Source organism: Anolis carolinensis, chromosome 1 (assembly GCF_035594765.1).
Source record: "Anolis carolinensis isolate JA03-04 chromosome 1, rAnoCar3.1.pri, whole genome shotgun sequence".
Lineage (NCBI taxonomy): Eukaryota > Metazoa > Chordata > Lepidosauria > Squamata > Dactyloidae > Anolis > Anolis carolinensis.
Genome location: NC_085841.1, coordinates 8,465,196 through 8,486,323, shown reverse-complemented (window position 1 = coordinate 8,486,323; position 21,128 = coordinate 8,465,196). Strand labels below are relative to the sequence as shown.

The window sequence follows — 21,128 nt, the reverse complement described above, 5'->3', positions numbered from 1 at the left end:
ACTCATGCAAGTGCTGCTAAGAAAGTGAGTTCCCAACTGGGCCTTCTCTGGAGGAGCCTTGGGAACTTTTCCGCTGCCAGGGAGGGAAACAAGATGCTGCAGGATCTTCTCCAGGAGCCTGCAGCAGACCCCTTCCTCAGGTATAATGCAGACTTAACTCCATCATCTCCAGTAGCTGATAAATCCTACTCCCTTGATCCGTTTTGCCCAGTTTTTCAATTCCACCCTTCCCCCTCCATTTTCAGCATATTACACAAAACAGACCACTGAATATTACAAATAACTTTCAGTCAAACTGATCCAGGCCCAAGCCTACTGCCTGTACTATTGAATTTTTTTAAAAAAATCAGTGGCATAGTTAACTAAAGTATTTTGTAGATACTGGGATGCTGTGTAGTTTCCGGGTTGTATGGCCGTGTCCAAGTAGCATTTTCTCCTGGCATCTATGGCTGGCATTCACTGATCTCTCTGAAGATCAGTGATTCCAGCCATGAAAGTATTTTGTAGATAAATAAGGATAAAAATAAGAAGGATAACCAAAATGATGAATAATAATAATAATAATATAATTTTAATAATATAATAATAATATAATATAATAATAATATAATAATTTTATTCTTATATCCCGCCCCATCTCCCCGGAGGGACTCGGGGCGGCTTACATGGGGCCATGCCCAGACACGACAGCACAAGTCAGATAAAACATTAAACCGAGCAGTAAAACTTCAACATGAAAGGTCTGGAATATCTATGAGCTTAAGGAGCTGGATATCTTTAGCTTTGAAAAAATAAAGTTGACAAAGAATATTATAGCCATGTTTAAAAATTTGAGAGGATGGCATATTGTGAAGAAGGCAAGCTTGTTTTTACTGCTCTAAAGACTAGGGCATGGGGCAATGGATTCAAATGTAGAAAGAAAAATCAACCTAAACATTAGTGGGAACTTCCTGGCTGTTCAATAGTGGAATGGCGTTGGAATCTCCTTCTCTTGAGTTTTTAAAGAGAGCCTGGATGGCCATCTGTCAGGAGCTATTGGTTTGTTCCTGCATAGCAAGGGGTCAGCCTTGCATCCCTTCCAGCTCTATGATTCTATTCTTCAGTGGCCTATTTGATCTGATCATAGAGTGATCTAGTGTGTGTAGTGTGTGAAAGATGTCAATTGAATCTCAGTTTAAAGACCACAAAGGAGAATTCACCACTGCCTAAAGCAGTCCACTCTATGTGCCCCACGGTTCTCACAGGGAAGAGGTTTTTCATAATGTTCAGCTGGAGTCTGTTCTCTTGCAGTTTGCTGACACACTCTGCTTTCTTCAAAGTACAAGGTGGTAACAACATAAAGAAATTCATTAGGCCTAAATTTGATCTTTCCATATGTATTTATGTGATAACAATCAAACCTATTATAGTGTCAATGATCCGATATAATCCCTGACATTCAAATAAAAGTTTCCTCCTTCCTTGCCTTGGATTTTATAATATTGGTGTAGTTAGCAGGAAGTTTAGGGTTTCTATTGAGCATGCTATGAATGCAGTAAAGAGAAAGAGAACACCATATGCCAGTTTGCTCAGATGAATGAACAGTAACAGTTCTGATTTGTACCCATTTGTATAATACATGGTCATTTTCTGAAAGTTGTAAAATCGAGAGCGCATCTCAAGGGATCTATGGAAAGTTGTGATATTCAATATAAAGAGGTATGTAGCTATGTAGAGAATAGATCAGATTGGATTCTGTCTCTTGGCAAGTAGGTGGAATGCTTTTTTTTAGTTTTTAACTATCTGTGCTATTGCTTTCAAATTTTCACCTGATTGTGCCCGACACTTTTAACCAATGAAATGTTAAGAAAATGTGTGCCAAAACTGAAATAATTTCAAAACTTTTCTATGGCAAATTCTTTATGGGTTGCATATATTCAGATACACTTACATTTGTTTCTGCATCAATTGGTATGCAAGGAATTTTCCATGTTATTACATTTTAGATTGTTGTAGCTGTTATTTAACATGCACAGTTTTCCATAGTTTTCCAATTCATTGTTACATTTTATGATTCTGCAAAGTGTACTGTAAAAAATTAAAACAGAACATAGTCTTAAATAAATTTATTTCAAGATTATTTCCCAATTTGTTTAAGGCATGCATTTTTGTGTGCAGTTGATTAAACTTCTTGCAAAACATAGAGAGATATATTGTGCCTGTCTTTCTCCACTATGTAGAAAATCAATAGGATGGCATCTGTATACAGTCATTCCCTCCATATTTGTGAGTTTGACTTTTGTGGATTTGATGGTTTACAAATTTGTTTATAAATGTTCTCTCTAGGAATCTCTAAATCCTCCAGTGAGACTCAATTGACAACTTCCTCCAAAAATGCCGGAGAACCTACAGATTTCTATAGAGAACACAAATTTAGAAGTCTCTAAATCATTGGTTCCCAACCTTTTTTGACCAGGGTTCACTTGATCAGGGCCTACTTGACCAGGGCCCGCTTTGACCAGGGCCAACTTTGATCAAGGACTACTTGAAGAGGGATCACTTTGATTAGGGTCCACTTTGATCAGGGACCACTCTCCAAAAGGGTTACAAATAAGTTTTTGGTCAACTTTAGATTTGGTTTGGTTATTTGGGGTGCTGATTCAGAAAATAGCATTGGATAGACCACATCATCTCTAGTTTCTGATACAGAACAAATGCCATCCAGTAGGGCTGCAGCCCACAGGTTAACAACCACTGCTCTAGATCCTCCAATGTGATTCCATGGGCAGCCTCTAATAGAAGTTGACAGAGGAGTTGTGGTAGAAGACATTCCTAGAAAAGTTCTTCTTCAGGTAAAAACAATAGCAATTTTTTTAGTTACAGGTTTTCATGTTCATGGTGCTCCTGTGCCTCCATCCCAGAAAAAGTGGAGTGCTGATGCATTCAATGCATGCAGTACAAAAAGAATCTTCATTTGATTATATCTGTACTCATTTCAACGTTGTATTTCACAGTGATGTTTTTATAAATATGTATGTTTCTGGGGTGAGGTCAGATTATCTAATGAAAAAGCTGAAATCATTTGCAAACTTCATTTGCTTCAATTCAGAAGTTCCAGAACTAAGGAGTTTGATAAAGCATCCTCTCCGATAAGTAGATATAGGATTGTACCCTTAAATTATAATGCACCATCACATTTCTTTACTGCTTCAAATTGTGAACCTATTATTGTACTTTTTTGGCAAGATTTGTGTGAAGAAAATTTGCCATAATTGAGAATTTGACTTGATAGGGTTACCCAGTGATTTTCCGTGACTGAACTGGGATTTAAACTCTCATTGTCCACAATTCTAGTCCACACAACACCATGTTGATTCTCTGACATTCTCACATTAACTCAATAGAAACTAGCCAAACTCTGGAGCTTGACATTATATTGCAATATAATTTTGTTTCTTTCTGCAATGGGCATCTTGTAATATAATCCTGTATATGTCTTAAGCAATGTCTCAAAGGATCTGTGAGTAGTATGTGGGACACTTCTGAATTGAAGAAGGAATATAACAATATTTCTTTTAGCCTGAATTCCAATGTAGCAACTTTATGCACAAAATGTGTTAATACACAAAGTATAAGCATGTAGTTATCTATTTTTATTTCACAAAACAATTGCTCAATTGTTCCAGTTCAGTTCAGTAAAGAACCCTTATTGGTCAATTTACTCTTAGAAGAAATATCAATTGCCCAAATCTTTATTCTTGCCAGCATGGTGTAATCATCTGAATATTGAACCAGGACTCTGGAGACCATGATTCAAATTCCTGCTCACTCATGGAAACCCACTGAATGTTCTTGGGATAACCACAGTTTTTTTTAACATCCCCCTCCCCTGAAGAAATGTTGCCAAAAAAAATCCAATGATAACTTTACCATAAGTAAAAAATGACAACAGAACCCTTACACTAGAGTTTTCCATGTTCACCTCCCCCTTTTTGTGTTTTGCAATTCTACTGAAATCCATATTTATTCTGAAGCACACAAAATGGGAGCCTAACACTAAAGAAAGGAAGGGACTTGTGTTAGCAATTTAGGTCCAAGACCAGTTCTTCTTTTAAAGGAACTAGTAAACAAGACAAATCCAATGAATGTGGACCTTCGGTTTTTTGAATTAATTCTATCATTTCTCTCATTTAGTGTTATTGTGATACCAGCATCCTTCCTAATCATGAAGTTATTTTCTATTCTTTCATTACTCCTCTCTTCAGGCCTCTTTGCTGATGCAGGTAAGAATTATCTATATGAAAGGGAAAAAAAGTCATGTGTCTCATTAAACAAAATTCAGTGTTATGTGTTACAACCTCGTCCTCCCCGGACACATTCCAGTTTAGAGTCAGCATCTCTCTTCAATTGCGATGCCAAGAACTGGACACAGTTTTCAAAGTGTGGACTGACCAAGGCAGAATAGAGGGGGAGCATGACTTCCCTGGATCTAGACATTATACTCCTATTTATGCAGGCCAAAATCCCATTGGCTTTTTTAGCCTCCGCATCACTTTGTTGGCTCAGGTTCACCTTCCTCCCCATGAGGACTCCAAGGTCCTTTTCACACGTACTGCTGTCAAGCCAGACATCCCCCATTCTGTATCTTTGCATTTCAGTTTTCCTGCCTGAATGAAGTATCTTTCATTTGTCCCTGATGAACTTTATTTTGTTAGTTTTGGCTCATCTCTCCAATCTGTTAAGATAGTTTTGACTTCTGATCCTGTCTTCTGGAGTATTGGCTATTCCTCCCAATTTAATGTCTAAAAACTCGATGATCCTGCCTTCTAACCCTTAATCTAAGTCATTAATAAAGATGTTAAAAAGAACCATGCCCAGGACGGAACCTTGCTTATGGCACTCCACTTGTCACTTCCTTCCAGGATGAAGAGGAAACATTGGGGAGAATCATTTAGCCAATTACAGATCCACCTAACTGTCATTTTGCCTAGCCCACATTTGACCAGTTTATTTGCCAGAAGGTCATGGGGGAACCTTGTCGATGGTCTTATCGAATCCAGATATGCTATATCCACGGCATTCCCATGGGGCCGGGCTGTGGCGCAGCTGGCTAGTAACCAGCTGCAATAAATCACTACTGACCGAGAGGTCATGAGTTTGAAGCCCGGATCGGGTTAAGCCTCCGACCATTAAAATAGCCCCGGCTTGCTGTTGACCTATGCAGCCCCGAAAGACAGTTACATCTGTCAAGTAGGGAAAATTTAGGTACGCTTTATGCGGGAGGCTAATTTAACTAATTTACAACACCATAAAACTGCCAGCAAAACACGAGGAAAAGAATGAGGAAGAACAGCCACCAGTGGACGGTGAAGCAACAGCTCCCCCTGTGGCCGGAATCGTGAAGCTGGAAAGATGTTAAAATGCCTCTGTGTCTGTCTAAACTGAATGTTGTTTGTCTGTTGGCATTGAATGTTTGCCATATATGTGTTCATTGTAATCCACCCTGAGTCCCCTTCGGGGTGAGAAGGGCGGAATATAAATACTGTAAATAAATAAATAAATAAATAAATTCCCCACATCTATCCAGCTTGTAACTCTATGGAAAAAAGAGATCAGATTAGTCTGACATGACTTGTTTTTGATAAATCCATGTCGACTATTATCGATGACCGCATTTGTTTCTAAGATTTTGCAGACCACTTCCTTAATGATCTTTTCTGGAATTTTGCCCGGGATCGATGTGAGGCTGACCAATTGTTTGAGTGATTCTTTCCCCCCTTGTTGTTGTTGTTGTTGTTATTGTTGTTGTTGTTGTTGTTTCCCCTTGGAGTCAGATTTCACCTTTGATCAATTTGCTTCAATGTTACTTAAAGTCCAGTTTAATTCTAGTGATTTAACTCTTTCTTAAATTGCAGCAATAGTAGTGAAATCTGCACTTTCGGTATCTTCCACAGAGAGCAAAGGAAGAAAAGGAGGTAATTAATTTTATTTCCCACAAGCAAGTGAAGGCTCCTTTAAAATGGATCATATGAGTCTCCACTGCCAGATAATCTGGGATCAGATCCTGGGATATAGGGGCAATGTGGGAGAGGCCCAAGCCACACTCATAAAATGCATGTGCCTTCAAGTTGCCTGTCAGTATAGAGTGACCTCATCAATTTCATAGGGAATCCTTAGGCAAGAACTAGATAGAAGTAGCTTTGTCAGCCCTTTCCTCTGAAATGTAACCTATACCACTTGGTAGTAATTCTCAGTCTTTCCATCTAAGTACTAACTAGAGATAATACTGTGTCTCTGTTGCCTTTGAGATGGTTAAGTCTTTTAAAAATATGCAAATTTTTGAAATACAGCAAATCCCAGAATCCCATAGGATGGAGCCATGGCAGTTAAAGGAGTGTAACATTGCAAGAATTTTACAGTGCTGATGGTACAGTAGAATTCTGGTTATCCGATATAAACAGGCGGACCCAAACTTGGGTTACCCGGATTAATCAGATAACCCAGATTGTAGGCCCAGGCGCCTAGCGGAGGGAGGAAACTTCTCCCTCCACTCGATGCTTGGACCCAGGGAAGCACGAGGCATTCCGCTGTTAGCGACATGCCTTGCGCTTCTCTAAAGGCCCAGGCCCTGACCGAAGGGAGAAGTTTTCTTCCTTTGCCTGCTGCTTGGACCCAGGGAAGTGTGAGGCGTGCCGCTAAGCAGCGACATGCCTCGCGCTTCTCTAAACGCCCAAGCACAGCGTGGAGGGAGAAAACTCCCTCTGCTCAGCTCTTGGACCCAGGGAAGCACAAGGTGTTAAGCAGTGACACACCTTGCACTACTCTAAATGCCCAAAACTCCCTCCGCTCGGTGTTTGGGCCCAGGGAAGCAGGTCACGATGGCTGCTGCAGCGATTGCGGGCGGCTTCCTTCTGCCTCTACCTCTCTTCTCATGAGAAGGAGCTCCTTCTCATGAGAGGAGAGGGAGAGGGAAGTGCCCTGCCTCTTCCTCCTCTTGCGCGAAGGTGCTCCTTCTTGTGAGAGGAGAGGGAGAGGCCAGAGGAAGTGGCCCGCGATTGCTGCTGCTGCAGCAGAGCTTGTGGTCTACTTCCCTGGGACGAGTTGCTAGGCATTGGCGCTCGTGGGCTCCTTCCAAGGGGTGAAGGCTCCTTTGGGAGGGGGAGGGGAGGGGCAGGAGAGGGGGAGGGGGCGGTGGCCCCTTGGATAATCCAGAGCCTCGGTTCACTGGGGCTCAGATTACTGAGATTTTACTGTATCTAAATTCTAAATTCTCTCAAGGGAAATAAGTTTGTCTTAGTAGATAAACGTATTTATCAGATCTTAGGAAGGTGTTCTTTTCACCAAAAGTTGCTACCTAAAAGTTGATGAGCGATTGACAGGGACTCAGGTGGGACTGGCATTCTGTTGTCTGAATTAAAAAAAAAAAATTCTTATTCTTTTGTAGGTTTAACAATGAAACATATATCAGAAGAAGCGTGTAAGGAGTGGGTTGAACAATGCATAGAAACGGAGTGTGTTCGAAACATGATTTTCCATGGTTTGTGCCATCTCAATCCAGAGTGCTGTGATAAGTAAATCTAAATTTTTATTTATTCATTCATTTAGCATGTATGATCTACCTTTAAAACTGAAATGGGGCTCATAATAAGCCTAAAAACCAATGAAAAGGCAAAGCAAATTCCTATACTTTTGCAAAATTACACACACACACACACACTTATTCCATAAGTATTCCATATAATTTATATTCCATAAATATTCCATATAAGTGTGTGTGTATGTGTGTACACACTTATTCCATTGAAAAAGCTACCCAGTTTCCAACATTCATACTAAATGACTGGAAGAACAACAACGAGATAGATCAAGACCAAGGACACATCTACATAGACGCTTAACCCCAGAAAGGTGTGTATGGGATTGCCCTTGTGGTGGTTACATGGTGCATATAGTTGATATTGGTTAATGTGATTTTGAACTATATTAACAAAGTCACAGGATGTGTCAGAGTATCTCTGAGAATCCTGAGCAAGACCCAACACAGGCATATGTAAAGGTTTGTGCTGGTTCCGAAATGTAACAGGATCAAATACATGGCCTTACTGTGTTATCAGGTTTGGGTGGCCTAGGTACATAAGATGTTATATACCTTCCGCTGACACCCTCAGCCTTAAAATAGCTTATTGTATTTCCTTGGCAACAGGTGTGATGTGTCAGGGATTCCTCTTCAGAAGAGGAAGGGGAGCAGGAAAGTATTCATGAATCTGAGGGTGAGTTGGAGTCTGAGGAGGAGACTTTGCTAGTATCCTCATTCCAGGAGAGGCGTAAGGAAACAGAGCAGGGACGTCGTTCAGCTAGATTAGCTGCCAGAAATGCAGCTGAGTAATTAGGAACTGCCCTAGCAGGTGGGAGGGGACTCAGGGCTATAAAGCAAAAGCAAGTGCAGCCAGCTCTTGCTGGTAACAAACTGACTCTAATGCCTTCACTCTCTGTGTGCCTGCTCCAAGTCTACATCTGGATTTATGCCTGTTTCTCTGTCTGAAGTAAGACTTCCTGGCTTTCTTTTGCATTATTTCATTGAGTGTACTGTACTTTATGTTTGCTGAAGTAAAGCAGTTTTCATTTACTTACCACAGTGTCTTAAGGCTGTTCTTGAAAGACAAAGCAGGACATGATGTCAGCTAAGGCATTGGACTGAGAGGAATAAAGGCTGGGGTTGCAATAGCAGGACAGTGAGCAACTGTCCTGTGGTGCTGAACCTGGCTCAGTGACACTGCGTGATTTGGACTGTCTCGCTTCTGCAGTGGCCTGTGGGCTGGCAGTAAGAACCATCAGGGGGCTGATTTAGAGCTCAATAATTTGGATCGGCCCCAGGGTATTGCGTCCATGTAAACCACCGTTAGACTTCCTTGATACGATCTTTTGAAACCTAGGATTTGATGTCCAGAAAGCATATTCTGTCTATACCAACCACTAATTCACAGTTATCCTCTCTGGTCTATAGTTCTATATTTCACTTCCCAGATTTTCTTTGCCTGCAGAGATCCTGTAGAACTTTGTAAAAAAAAGGGAGGCCAATGTGCTGTAGCGGAATGTGGCAAAGATGCTATTTCCCTTGGAAAGTGTTTTGGGAAAAGTTCATGCTGCAAAAGGTGAGTCCAAGGACTGATGGGGTTAAAATATGCACATAAGTGTACATCTTAAGCCCAAACTCTGAAGATAGTATGTTGTCAATGGAAAGTCATAGTGCAGAATGTAAACATGCTTTACAGGACAGTCTCATTGGTCTATGTGATTTATTTCTCTGAAAACTTATTTTTCCCTTCCATCAAGCAGAAAACAGATTAGTATAGATTAGTTGAATTAGATTAATGACGTGATGGTACTGATCACTAAGAATTAAGGAAAGACAAATATAATAGGGAATATACCAAGGTGAGGGGCAAGATGAAACCAAGATAAAAGAACGAAGAAGAAAATATAAATCGCCAGTGGAATGGACTGGAAGACAACCCTCTCTCTCTCTCTCTCTCTCTCTCTCTCTCTCTTCCTCTCTCTCTCTTTTTTTACTTTTTAAAAAACATTTTAAATACTTGCTATCTTGCTGATGCTCTTTTGTATAACTCTTCTTTCCTTTTCTTCTCACTCTCCCTCCTTTCCCCTATTTGTCACTCCCTCTCTCTCTTTTTTCTTTTCTTCTTTTTTTCTTTTTTCTTCCTAACTCTCTTCTTTCTTTTATATAAACTGTAAGAAATGTATTAATAAAGATCATTGGGGAAAAAAAAAGAAAACTGGGACCTGGAAGCCAAGGGACAAGAAGTATAAACATCTCATTGGTCAGGGACAATAATAATTGAAGCATTTGCTAGCCACCCTTTACTAGTTCTAATCCCAACATAATAATTTAATGTTGTTTCAAAAATGTAATGTAATGCCTGACTCTTGTTGAGGATTAGTAATTAAATTGAATTGTTATTGAAAAGCAAGTAGATCCAATCTGTTCAATTGATTTATTCCTGTTGGGATGCACAACAGATAGGGCCAAGATTTCCTTTCTTTGGGCTAAATCAAATTGGTTTACTTAGGTACAATGAATGGGACAACAAATTTCCATTAACTCAATAGGTCTGGGATTGGCAATTTAGTTTAGTCCATAAGTTCCTGATTATTGGTTCAGTTCATTTATTACAGTGTCCATATTATCTTATTTCAGTATTGAGAAAACAACAACTGCTGCGCCGGTCACAAAAAAACCACAAACTCCTGCACCAGATAAGAAAGCAGGTCCTGCACGAGGCACAAACAATGGAGGCGGAAACAAGACAGGTCCTAATAGAGGAGGTGCAGTTGCAACAACTAACCGTGACTGCCCAGATCTTGAGGTCTCTCAGTATCCATAACAAAGAAGGGAGAGCAGCAACGGTGGTATCAAAGATTTCTACTGTGGTTGATTGCCCAGGATCTTCAGTAGCTTTGATTCACAAATGGAGAAGACAAATTCTGAGAATCAGTCATGATTAGAATACTGCCATTGAATCAGTTGGATTTACCAATGTGTTCATTCATCATTCAACAAATGATTTGATGAGTCTACTCTGCTTGAATTCCAACCACAGCTATTGCTAAATTTGCCTTTTTGACTATTGCTCTATTATTTCTGCATTGATCTTTCATTTTATGGGAATTCTCAAGCATCCTTTCTTGTCAGGGTTGCAGAATAAGTTCAATAGAGATTTTCTGTTGATCTTATTCCTCTGATCATCAGTTATTTTCAAGGAATGCAATACCTGCTCTGATTTCTTGCTCAGTTTCTGTATATTATGCCAATAAATCATATATTCTAATAGAAGAAAATTACCTGACATTTGTTATCAAAGGAAAGTCATTGGGAAATATATAATACTGGTACTAATCTGAAATAACTTCTTACTTGCCTTTTTCTGTGGGTTGAGAGAACATATAAAAATACAACATTTTATCATAACTTATCACTTGTGGCTGAATGGTATTGGATAGACCATTCAGGAAAGTTGATAGTGGAGAATTATTCCTTCAGTTCTAGTGGTCTTTGCTTCTTCCAGAATGCTGATGTTTGTCCGCTTGTCTTCCCAAGAGATTTGTAAGATTTTTATGTACAGAGTTGGAAGGACATCAATTTAAAAGAACATATACACTCATTACATATAAAAGCAGTACATAATTTAGACATTATCTGGATAGGCTTGCTAGAGAGACAAGTCTTTATTGCTATTGAAAATTCAGACAGCTGTTGAATCTCTTCTAGCAGGTCATTCCACTAGGGCAGTGGTTCTTAACCTTCTTAATGCCGCAACCCCTTAATACAGTTCCTCATGTTGTGGTGACCTCTAACCATAACATTATTTTTGTTGCTACTTTATAACTCATTTTGCTACTGTTATGATTCATAATTTAAATATCTGATTACAGGATATATTGTCATTCACTGAACCAAATTTGGCACAAATACCGAGTACACCCAATTTTGAATACTGGTAGTGTTGGAAGGAGTTGATTTTGCCATTTGGGGGTTGTAGTTTCTGGGATTTATAATTCACCTACAATCAAAGAGCATTCTAAAATCCACCAACGATGAAATTGAATCAATCTTGGCACCAAACATGGGGCAGATCTCATTCCCCACAAACCTGTCATTCTGCCAATACACCATTTTCCTCTGTCCCTTGGAGAAAGAGGCAGGTGTACAGCATACAACCGATCAAGCATACAACCGATCAAGACAAATGCTGTCTGCCACATTTTAGGAAAATAAGAAAGTCTCTTATATTTTTTTTTGCTTTTGTTGTTTCAGAAGTTGTAAATGACTGACAGCTTGTTTTCCCATCAGTTCCAGACAGATGTTGGCTTTTCTTCATTAATTGGTGTTGGTTTTCCTTCTTAACATAAGGAACCATTGAGTTGACTTCCCTAACTTAAAGAGTCATTGCCATTGACTATGTAAACATGACTGTTTTAACCACAGATCAACAGGTCAGCAGTTATCACCAGCAACTTTTAATCATAGTTCAGCAGTTCATGAATTCTTCACCTTCTTTTGCACTTTTCAAGGCTTCATTCTCTAAATGGTGTTTTCAGCCTTATATAAGCCCCAGTCATACTCCAACCATACTGTTTCATTCAAATCACACATCACAGGTGAAGGACAACTTTGAATAGCCTCCCTGGATAGAGACCAGGGTTTAACTGCCTGTGGTATGCATCTGCTGAGGCAGTTTGCAGGAAGAGGGTGGGGACAGATAAACGTAAATCCTGGCTGGCCTCCTCTGGTCCTCTTTCTGATCTTTTCAAGGCTGGACCAGGGAAACTGCTGGATCCCTGGCCATGATTTGTGTGGATCCATTCTGCCCGGTTTGATGTGGTTGTAGGTTTAGTATGGAGATGAAGATGGACTGTTGAATTGGCAGCACTGTAGGAGGTGGGAGGCAGGTGGCTATTTATGAAAGTCCTTTTCCTCCTTTCTCCCTCTCCTTCTCTGTTCCAATGGACAATAGGGTTCCAATTCCCATGCTTTTCCCTCCCAGGCATTTACCCTAATTCTGCCTGGGGTGATTTTGCGATGAATTTCCCAGCAGGACATAATGGCTTGCACGGGGGTGGCTGCACTAAGCAGAGTTTGACTCCTCACCCAGCCTAAGGTCCAGCCTAGACTGTTGATCCACATTATATGAGTCTACATTGACCATATAACTCTCCAATTGAATTCTATGACAGGGTAGATGGGGCCTAAGTTTAAATATGTTTGCTGTCATTCAGTCCATTACTGATGATGGACACTAGTTTGAGCCCAGGATAGCTTTCTTGACTTGAGCTGGAAAGCAGTAGAAGAGTTGGGTGTGATCTGTATACAGATGGCACTGCACTCCAAAATTCTGGATTATCTCTCTCAATGCTTTCATGTATATGCTAAACAGCATAGGGGACAAGTTAGGGCCCTGAGAGACCCTACAGGCCAATGGCCAGAGGTTTGAGCAGGAGTCCCCCAGCACCTCCTTCTAGGTTCATCCCTCCAGGAAGGAGTTGAGCCAGTAAGACAATACCTCTAAATCCTATCCTAGCAAGGTGGCCTAGTAAGGAGACCCAGAACAGACAGCATATGTAGAGAAAGGGTCTGAAAAGCTAAAGCACAAAATGAGCTCAAGTTTGCCAGAGAGATTAAAAACAATAAGGGGGGTTGGGGTTAGGTCAGTAGAAAAAGGAAGAACAAGAAAGTGTAGGGCCTCTGTATGGAAAATGTGGTGAAATGCTAACAGTGGATAGGGGAAAAGCAGAAGTCCTCAATACCTTATTTGCCTCAGTCTTCTCCCTAAAGGATATCAGTGTTCTACCTGAGCAATATGGTGACGACGAGGTAATAAGGGAGAAATTCAACCCCAAATAGGTAAAGAAGTAGTTAAGGTGTTCCTGGCTACTCCAAATGAATGCGATTCTTCAAGGCTAGATGAAATCCTCTACCCGACCTACCAGGCAGGGTAGTTACAGCAGCAGGCACTCCCTGCCACCCACCATTTTGGAGTGTTCCTTCTTCCAGGGAGCACTAAGGCTTTGCTCTCATCTAGCATACAACCGATCAAGACAAATCTCATGGCTCCGATTGGCTCCTGGGGGTGGACCTGAGGAAGACTGATTTAACCCAGCATGGCTGCTCCTTTTCCTCAGTTGCCTTCATGCAGGGCCAGATGAGCTACATTCAAGAATATTGCATGAACTAGCAGAAGAACAAGACAAATCCCAGCACATGCTGTCCCTATCTTCAAGAAGGAGAAAAAGAGAACCCAAACAATTACCATCCAGTCAGATTGACATCAAAACCAGGAACTGCAGTTTATTTATTTCGTGTCAAAAGCATTGCATATTAAATAAGTTTAAAAGTGATAAAAGAAAGGAATCACAAACAGCTAAATAGTTTTGGACCAAAATCGGGCAACAGCAATCGCATTGTCCGTAGCTTTAAACAACTTCTCCTCCATGCATGAGGCAGGGCATTGTGGATCAGCATACATATGAGGAGTTGTTTGTTCAGCTCCACAGTCACACAAGGTGGAAGATTCCTCCAGGTAGTGCCATCTTGCCAGGTTGTCTTTTGATCTGCCCACTCCGCTTCTCAGTCTATTTAGGGACTTCCAAGTTGCCCATTCTTGGTTTGCATCCTGTGATTATTCTGCATGTTTCGTTTAGTGCTATGTCCACCTGCTTTGCATGGGCAGACTTGTGCCAAACAGGACAGGCGTACTCTGCAGTTGAGAAAGACAAGGCCAGGGCTGATGTTCTTATTACTTGTGGGAACTGCAGTTATGAAATGCTATTACAAATCAGAACCTCAAAAGTGTGGCTACCAAAAATGGATGCATCAGCTGTGGAAACAAGAGTACCCTGACTCACAGATAACAGAACCTCGACTGGCTGACCAATGAAGATTCATAATTAGAAACAAAGTGTTCAGTGAAGTTGAACTCAAAGGAATCCAGAAAATCTGCAAAGCAAATTACCATCACACCACAGCACAGACAGCAGCAGAGACTCCAACAACATTTGGAATGGTGGAAAAGATTGAACCAGAAGAAAGTATGGAGCTTTTGCAAGAATGTGAAGAACCAGCACTTGAAACACTTGTTGAACCACCAGGAACCTTGACAGCAAGACAACAAGAGCTCAAGGATAAGATCATGGCTCATGCTGCAGCAAATGCAATAAGAAAGCTCTAAAAACAGTGCCCAAGAGACACCTGGCGCCTCTCATGAAAGATGTGAATACAGTACTCTCCACTGTCCAAATAACATCAATTGAACAAACAAACCAGTATGCCTACAGTGCAGCAGCGATAGTAACAGAAGAGCTTGGGCTCCTACAACCAAGGCAGCCCCAAAGAAAATCGACTGGAAAACCAAAGTGGAAGGTCAAGCTAGAATTGAAAATTAAGAAACTTAGATCAGATGCAAGTAACCTGAAAAATATGAAAGAGAAGAAACTGAAGAATGACAAAATCAAGCAATACCTGATCAGAAAGTACTGGCTGAACACCAGAAAAATTGAAGAAGCTTTGGAAATCGTGAAATAACAAATTACAGCAACAGCCAGAAAAACTGAAAGACATGAAGCCAGAATCATCCAGTACAGATAAAATCAACTGTTTCAATCAAACCAAAGATGGTTCTACCAGAGTCTGAACCAAACAATAGACACAGTAACTATAAAGCCAGAGAAAACTGCAACAATGAAGTTCTGGAAAGAGCTTTGGGAAAATAATAAGTACTAGAACAAAAACGCTGGGTGGATAAAGGAGTTTGAACGAAAATTCTCACAGAACAAAATCTAACAGATGGAAATAACAACTGAAATGATCAGCAAACGAGTGCTAAAAGTCAAAAACTGGACATTGCCTGGTAGTGATCAACTTCATGGATTTTGGTTCAAACATCTGATTAGTTTACATAGAAAAATGGCCCAACAATTCAATGAAATGCTGCAGAAAGGAAGTATCAGTGAATGGCTAACAACTGGAAGAACATACCTGATACAAAAGGATCCAGCAAAAGGAGCAGCACCAGGAAACTACAGGCCAATAACGTGTCTGCCCACTATGTTTAAACTACTGACTGGCATCATAGTTGACAGAATTCAAGACTATCTTGAAGAAAAAAACATCTTACCAGATGAACAGAAAGGCAACAAATGGAAAAGCAGGGGCACAAAAGACCAGTTATTGATTGACAAAATGATTCTGGAGAACTGTAAAAGCCGAAAAGCTAATCTTCACATGACATGGATTGACTACAAAAAGGCCTTTGACTCACTCCCACACAGCTGGATCATCAAGTGCCTGGACGCCATCGGGATTAGTAAAAATGTTGGCACCTTTATTGAAAACATGATGGAGCACTGGAAAACTGAACTGTTTGTTGGAAATGAAAGCTATGGACTTGTCAACATCAGAAGAGGAATTTTCCAGGGAGAATAATTGTCCCCTCTGCTTTTCATTGTTGCCATGATCTCTTTGTCAACAATCTTACAAAAAACATGATGTAAATGTGATGACAAACTTAAACCATCAATGGCCAAGAAAGATTAGAATAATTAGAAAACATATTATAATAATTATATGTAATGGATGAAATAACAATAAATAGAATAAATAAACTGCAAGAAATGCATTTTTATAACAGTATGTGAATTATGGAAGAGGTGGGGGAGTATAGATCTGGTAATAGATGATGTGACAAGACATTTCTATTATGTTTAAAATGTTTAAAATTAATTAATAAACAAAAATAGACAAAATTTTAAAAATGTTTTTTTGAAAATGATTAATATGTGTGGAATAGATGCTTGCATATCAGTATATTAGCACTAGTTCTCTGTTTAAGAGAAAATATGTTTCTTTTGCCATGACAGAAAACCCCAATGTCATCTGGCTGAAACCAAAACCACAGCCATATGGGAAGAAAAGAAACAGGATTGGAAATTTGGCCCATCCCCAAATGCAAGATGAGTTTGCCTGGTGGCCAGTTATAGTGATCTTCCCACAATGGGTGTAATGCCAATGGGGTCACTGGAGGATTTGTTGTGTAAGACTGAAATATCAGTCCTGTTGTATCTTCCCAGTTGGGGCATAATACTAAACTAAGCCTGAAAGATGAGCAGGAAGGCAAATGATGGCAAAATAATGTTGGCTAAAGGATCTACTAAATCCAATACTGTTTTCTGTCCAACCAGCTCACTGAACTGGCTGAGATAGATCAGCCAGTTAACAGATAATGACAAACTATGCCCGAGCAATATCTAATGTGTATGTCGTAATCCTTATCTGAGCCAGAACAGAATGTAACCACAGATCTGTTTGTTGTTTAAAAGAAAGTTTGTGGTAAAGCGCTATATGTAACCATAACTTCTGGTTGTTGGCTCTGGGCACATAATATTGCAGTTAAAACACTTCCAGCATAACATACAATTATAGAGCTCAAGAAATGATAGAGATATCAACTATTGTCATAATGGAATTGTTCCCTTATTGATAATATGGGAAAAAAGAAAACCACTCAGAAGTACTGCAATTGCGGGAAATTCTTCACATTGTTATAACTAGTTCCATGAGAGGCACTTCGCAATCATAATTTGAAGATTTCATGTAATTTGAAGACTGAAGGAAAGCATGGAGAAAATTCACAACCCCAGGTCTATAGAAATCTTTTTAATAAAAAAGAAAATATATTATTTTCTTGAAGTTTCTTAATGTACTATAAATCTTTTTGGGGGGGGGGGGTGCTGTAACTAGACAACACCTAGGTATAAGGAAGCCATAGGGCACGAGTCTGGGGTCCCAGAATCAGCTTTAGCGTACCAATTTGTGTGATAGATTCTGTCTCTGTAGCTTGAAGCAATACTATTTGTGTGCCATCAGCTCTTGGAGATTTATTTCTCCCAAGTGTTCTGAGTACAACTTCCACTTCAGTTTCTAAAACTGGAGGATCATCTTTATACGGCTCTTCTTCAAATGAATCAATTGTCCTTTCAGCTCTTTTTCCACATATCCACTTCATTGTGTTTTTATTTCTGCTTGGTTACATAATATCAAGTTGTCCTTGCTTGCTGTTATGAACATTGGTGAGAAGAACCCCTGGGTGTACATCCAGTGCTTTTGTAAGAGAGCACAGTTGAAGGTGCATTTTAGTCTCTTTAAAAGATTTAAAACAGATGAGATATTCTGGAACGTTTTATTAATGGTTTTTTCTGTGGGTAACTAGCTGAATAATGCAATGATCTGAAGAACACAGCACTTGGACCTCTTTATAAGATGAAAATCCAAACCAAGGGATTTGTTCTACCTGCTTTTTGTCAAGCATGTAAGTAAACTAATGTCTACAAGATTTTTTTCAGTTAACATTTATTTCATGTTGGCCTTTCTTTCAGCTGAATTTACTCTTTTTTTCTTTTTCTATTTCTATTTCTTGGTCTTTTTTCTGAAAAAGTAAATCCAAAACTTTATTATGCCTGCGTAAAGATCAAAGAACTTTGTGACAGTTTAGAGAGTAACTGGGTGTAATTGCACCTGGATCAATATGCATCTCATCAAAGATATGGGATGTTATAATTTGATAGCACAAACAAATGTACACTTGTCCTTATGGAACTTATTCTGACCTATGGAACTATATAACTATATGAAAATTATGCAAAAAAAGCTAGTTTTGCCAAGTACCTGTAATTTTGATAAAGGTGTTATCAAAATATCAAAGCTTTGGGTGATAAAACTGGTTTTGGTTTGGAAAAGACTTTCAAGGAGATAATCCTATACACATCAATCTGAAATCAAACTTCTTCAGATTTACACAAAAATTTATGTCTACATAAATCTACACTAAATTGAGAGAGATAGAGACTATTCTTTATGTAGCCGGGCTGTGGCGCAGGCTGGAGAGCAGCTGCAGTGAATCACTGCAATGAATCACTCTGACCAGGAGGTCATGAGTTCGAGGCCCGCTCGGAGCCTATGTTTGTCTTGTCTTTGTTCTATGTTAAAAGGCATTGAATGTTTGCCTATATGTGTAATGTGATCCACCCTGAGTCCCCTTCGGGGTGAGAAGGGCGGAATATAAATGCTGTAAATAAATAAATAAATAAATAAATAGCCCAGTTTCAAAATGGCTTATTGGAATTCCCGGTTCTCTCTCTCTCTCTCTCTCTCCTCTCTCCTCTCTCCTCTCTCTTTTTCTTTCTTGTATTATTTAACAGCCCTATGCCTCAGGTTTACAATTTAAATAAGACACAAAACATAAAGAGAAGGAATGGAATTGGGGGAGAAGATTAGGATGGGTTGATTGTGACTTCGCTTCTACCCTTTGAAGGCCTGAGCAATAGTATTTGAAACCTGGTGAGAAAAGCTTTCACTAGGGAGAAAATGTTGATTTTTGTTTTTCAAACATGCAAAAATGAAAGATGACAGGATTTACACTTCTACCTATCTGTGCAATAACCCCTCTCCACACACATCACACTGTTACACAGATTTCTTGAAGAAACTAATCGAAAACACTAAGATTTTACCGCAATGGGTGGCTGGTTAACTCCTTTGACTGCTATGGATATTATGAAGTATTTTCATTAACTGCTGCTTAATTTGTAGTTACTGAATGCCCATTTGGGTGAATTTCAGCAGATTCACTTCTGAACTCTTTCCAAGGTGCATCTACAGTTAGAATGAATACATCTTGATGCCACTTTAACTGACAACGCTCAAAGCTATGGATTCCTGAGAGACAAAGCATTGTGAGTGCCATTCCATCACTAATGTGAGAATGTGGTCTAGAGTCTAGATCAGTGGTTATCAACCTGAGGTCTCCAGATGTTTTTGGCCTTCAGTGCCAGAAATATTAACTGCTGGTAAACTGGCTGGGATTTCTGGGAGTTGTAGGCCAAAAACACCTGGGAACCCCAGGTTGAAAACAACTGGTCTAGATACACTTGTGTGGTTGGACTGGATTGGTATTTGCTCTGCCCAGAGGGAAGCTTTTCAAGGATGGAGAACGGGCACACTAGGATCCTTCAGACATTATGGAAAGACAAGTATTTTTATGGACCAATAGTGTGTCTATCTATTCTTTTTTTATATATATATAATTTTCAAATACAGTGCATACTTTTAAAAACGTGGGTAAGTGTAAGCAGGGTCAATAGACCAAGAAGAAAGCCAGAAACCCAAGAGAATAAAAAAACAAAAAGGAACCACATACCAAATATACAAAACAAAAACAGAAACAAATCAAAACATGACCAAAAGGAAAGAAAGAGAGAAAGAAAAGAAAAGGAAAAAAAAAAGAGAGAGGGAGAGAGGAAGAGTAAGGGGGGTTACGTCAAGGGAAAATAACATACTTCAGGGAACATAACTAACAAGGGAAGTACTCTTCCATTTTTTCTTTCTTTCTGGTCCTTTTAGCACTATATTCAAATCCTTGTATACTTATAATTATATCACTTCATATTGGGTTCAGTTAATTTCTTGCAATATTCTTCTAGTTTACTCCAATTTGTCCTTCTTATATATCTTCCGTTTGTTTCCTTCAAAAGGAACGCAAGTTTGTCCATGTTTTTTATCTCTTCTAACTTGTGTATCCATAGTTCTTTATTCGGAATATCCTTCATTTTCCAAAGTTTTGCATAGGACATCCTGGCGGCTGTGGCACAATATGTAAATAAAACATCATCATTTTTATCAAATTTAACTTCATTATCTAAAATTCCTAATAGATAATATTCTGGTTTTAGAGGGAACTTCATCTGTAGAATTAATTGTGTTTCATGATTAATCATTTTCCAGTATTTTTTTGGTTTTTTACATGACCACCAAATATGGTAGAAAGAACCCTCCTGGGTTTTGCATTTCCAACATCTTTTATCATAATTTTTGTACATTAAACTTAATTTTTTTGGTGTCATGTACCATCTATGAAATAATTTTAACCAATTTTCTTTTAAATCAGAAGCGTAAGTGTATTTCAACTTTTTATTCCAAATCTCTTCCCATGCTGCTAGTTTAATAGGATGACCTATATTTATAGCCCATTTTATCATACAGCTTTTAATTGCTTCTGTTTCTGTTGCCCACTCTAGTAACTTGTTGTAGATATTTGAAATCACTTTCTTTTTGCTTATTATTATTTTATCCCATATGTTATCAACGCTACCAAAACCAGTTTTATTATCCTTATTAAACTGTTCTTTTATTTGTGCATATTGAAACCATGAAGTCCCAGGAAATTTCTTTTTTATTTCTTCTTGCGATTTTAATGTATATCCATCTCTCTTAATTATCATAATATCCTTATATTTTGGCCATTTGGTCCAACCTAATATATTTCTTTGTTCAGCTTCCAAAGATGAAATCCAGAGTGGCATCTTGTTACCATAAAGGCGGGGCTTATATTTTTCCCATATTTTTATCAAAGCCGATCTTATAAAATGATTCCCAAAGTTCTTCTCTATTTTTCTTTTATCATAACCCATATAAGCATGCCACCCACGACGTAAGTGCTAGTATATCTTCATTTTCCAAGGTTGCCCAGTCCTTAATCCAAAGTAATGCACAGGCCTCAAAATAGAGTTGCAAATCTGGTAGTCCG

The 21,128-nt window shown here is 39.2% G+C and overlaps 1 protein-coding gene across 3 annotated transcripts; it reads left to right on the top strand.

Moving 5' to 3' along the window:
• The first annotated feature begins 1,535 nt into the window (after positions 1–1,535).
• LOC134296056 (helofensin-1-like) lies at positions 1,536–10,836 on the top strand. Of its 3 annotated transcripts, none has more exons than XM_062969956.1 (6): positions 1,536–1,698; positions 4,174–4,262; positions 5,934–5,954; positions 7,424–7,550; positions 9,021–9,131; positions 10,193–10,836. In XM_062969956.1, exons 2-6 carry the CDS (start codon positions 4,205–4,207, stop codon positions 10,377–10,379), a joined length of 504 nt encoding a protein of 167 aa, XP_062826026.1. In that variant the 5' UTR covers positions 1,536–1,698; positions 4,174–4,204; the 3' UTR covers positions 10,380–10,836. The 3 variants fall into 3 exon arrangements, with proteins under 3 accessions (XP_062826026.1, XP_062826011.1, XP_062826019.1); XM_062969941.1 differs by having other exon boundaries at positions 1,540–1,698; positions 5,895–5,954; XM_062969949.1 differs by lacking the exon at positions 1,536–1,698 and adding an exon at positions 2,114–2,831 and having other exon boundaries at positions 5,895–5,954.
• Positions 10,837–21,128: the final 10,292 nt, after the last annotated feature.

Bases quoted from the DNA above. Each gene is read 5' to 3' on its own strand.
- LOC134296056 (XM_062969941.1), top strand. From the start codon at position 4,205: ATGAAGTTATTTTCTATTCTTTCATTACTCCTCTCTTCAGGCCTCTTT. The intron at 5,955-7,423 runs GTAATTAATTTT...ATTCTTTTGTAG, and splicing joins GAGCAAAGGAAGAAAAGGAG to GTTTAACAATGAAACATATA. The intron at 9,132-10,192 runs GTGAGTCCAAGG...ATCTTATTTCAG, and splicing joins AAAAGTTCATGCTGCAAAAG to TATTGAGAAAACAACAACTG.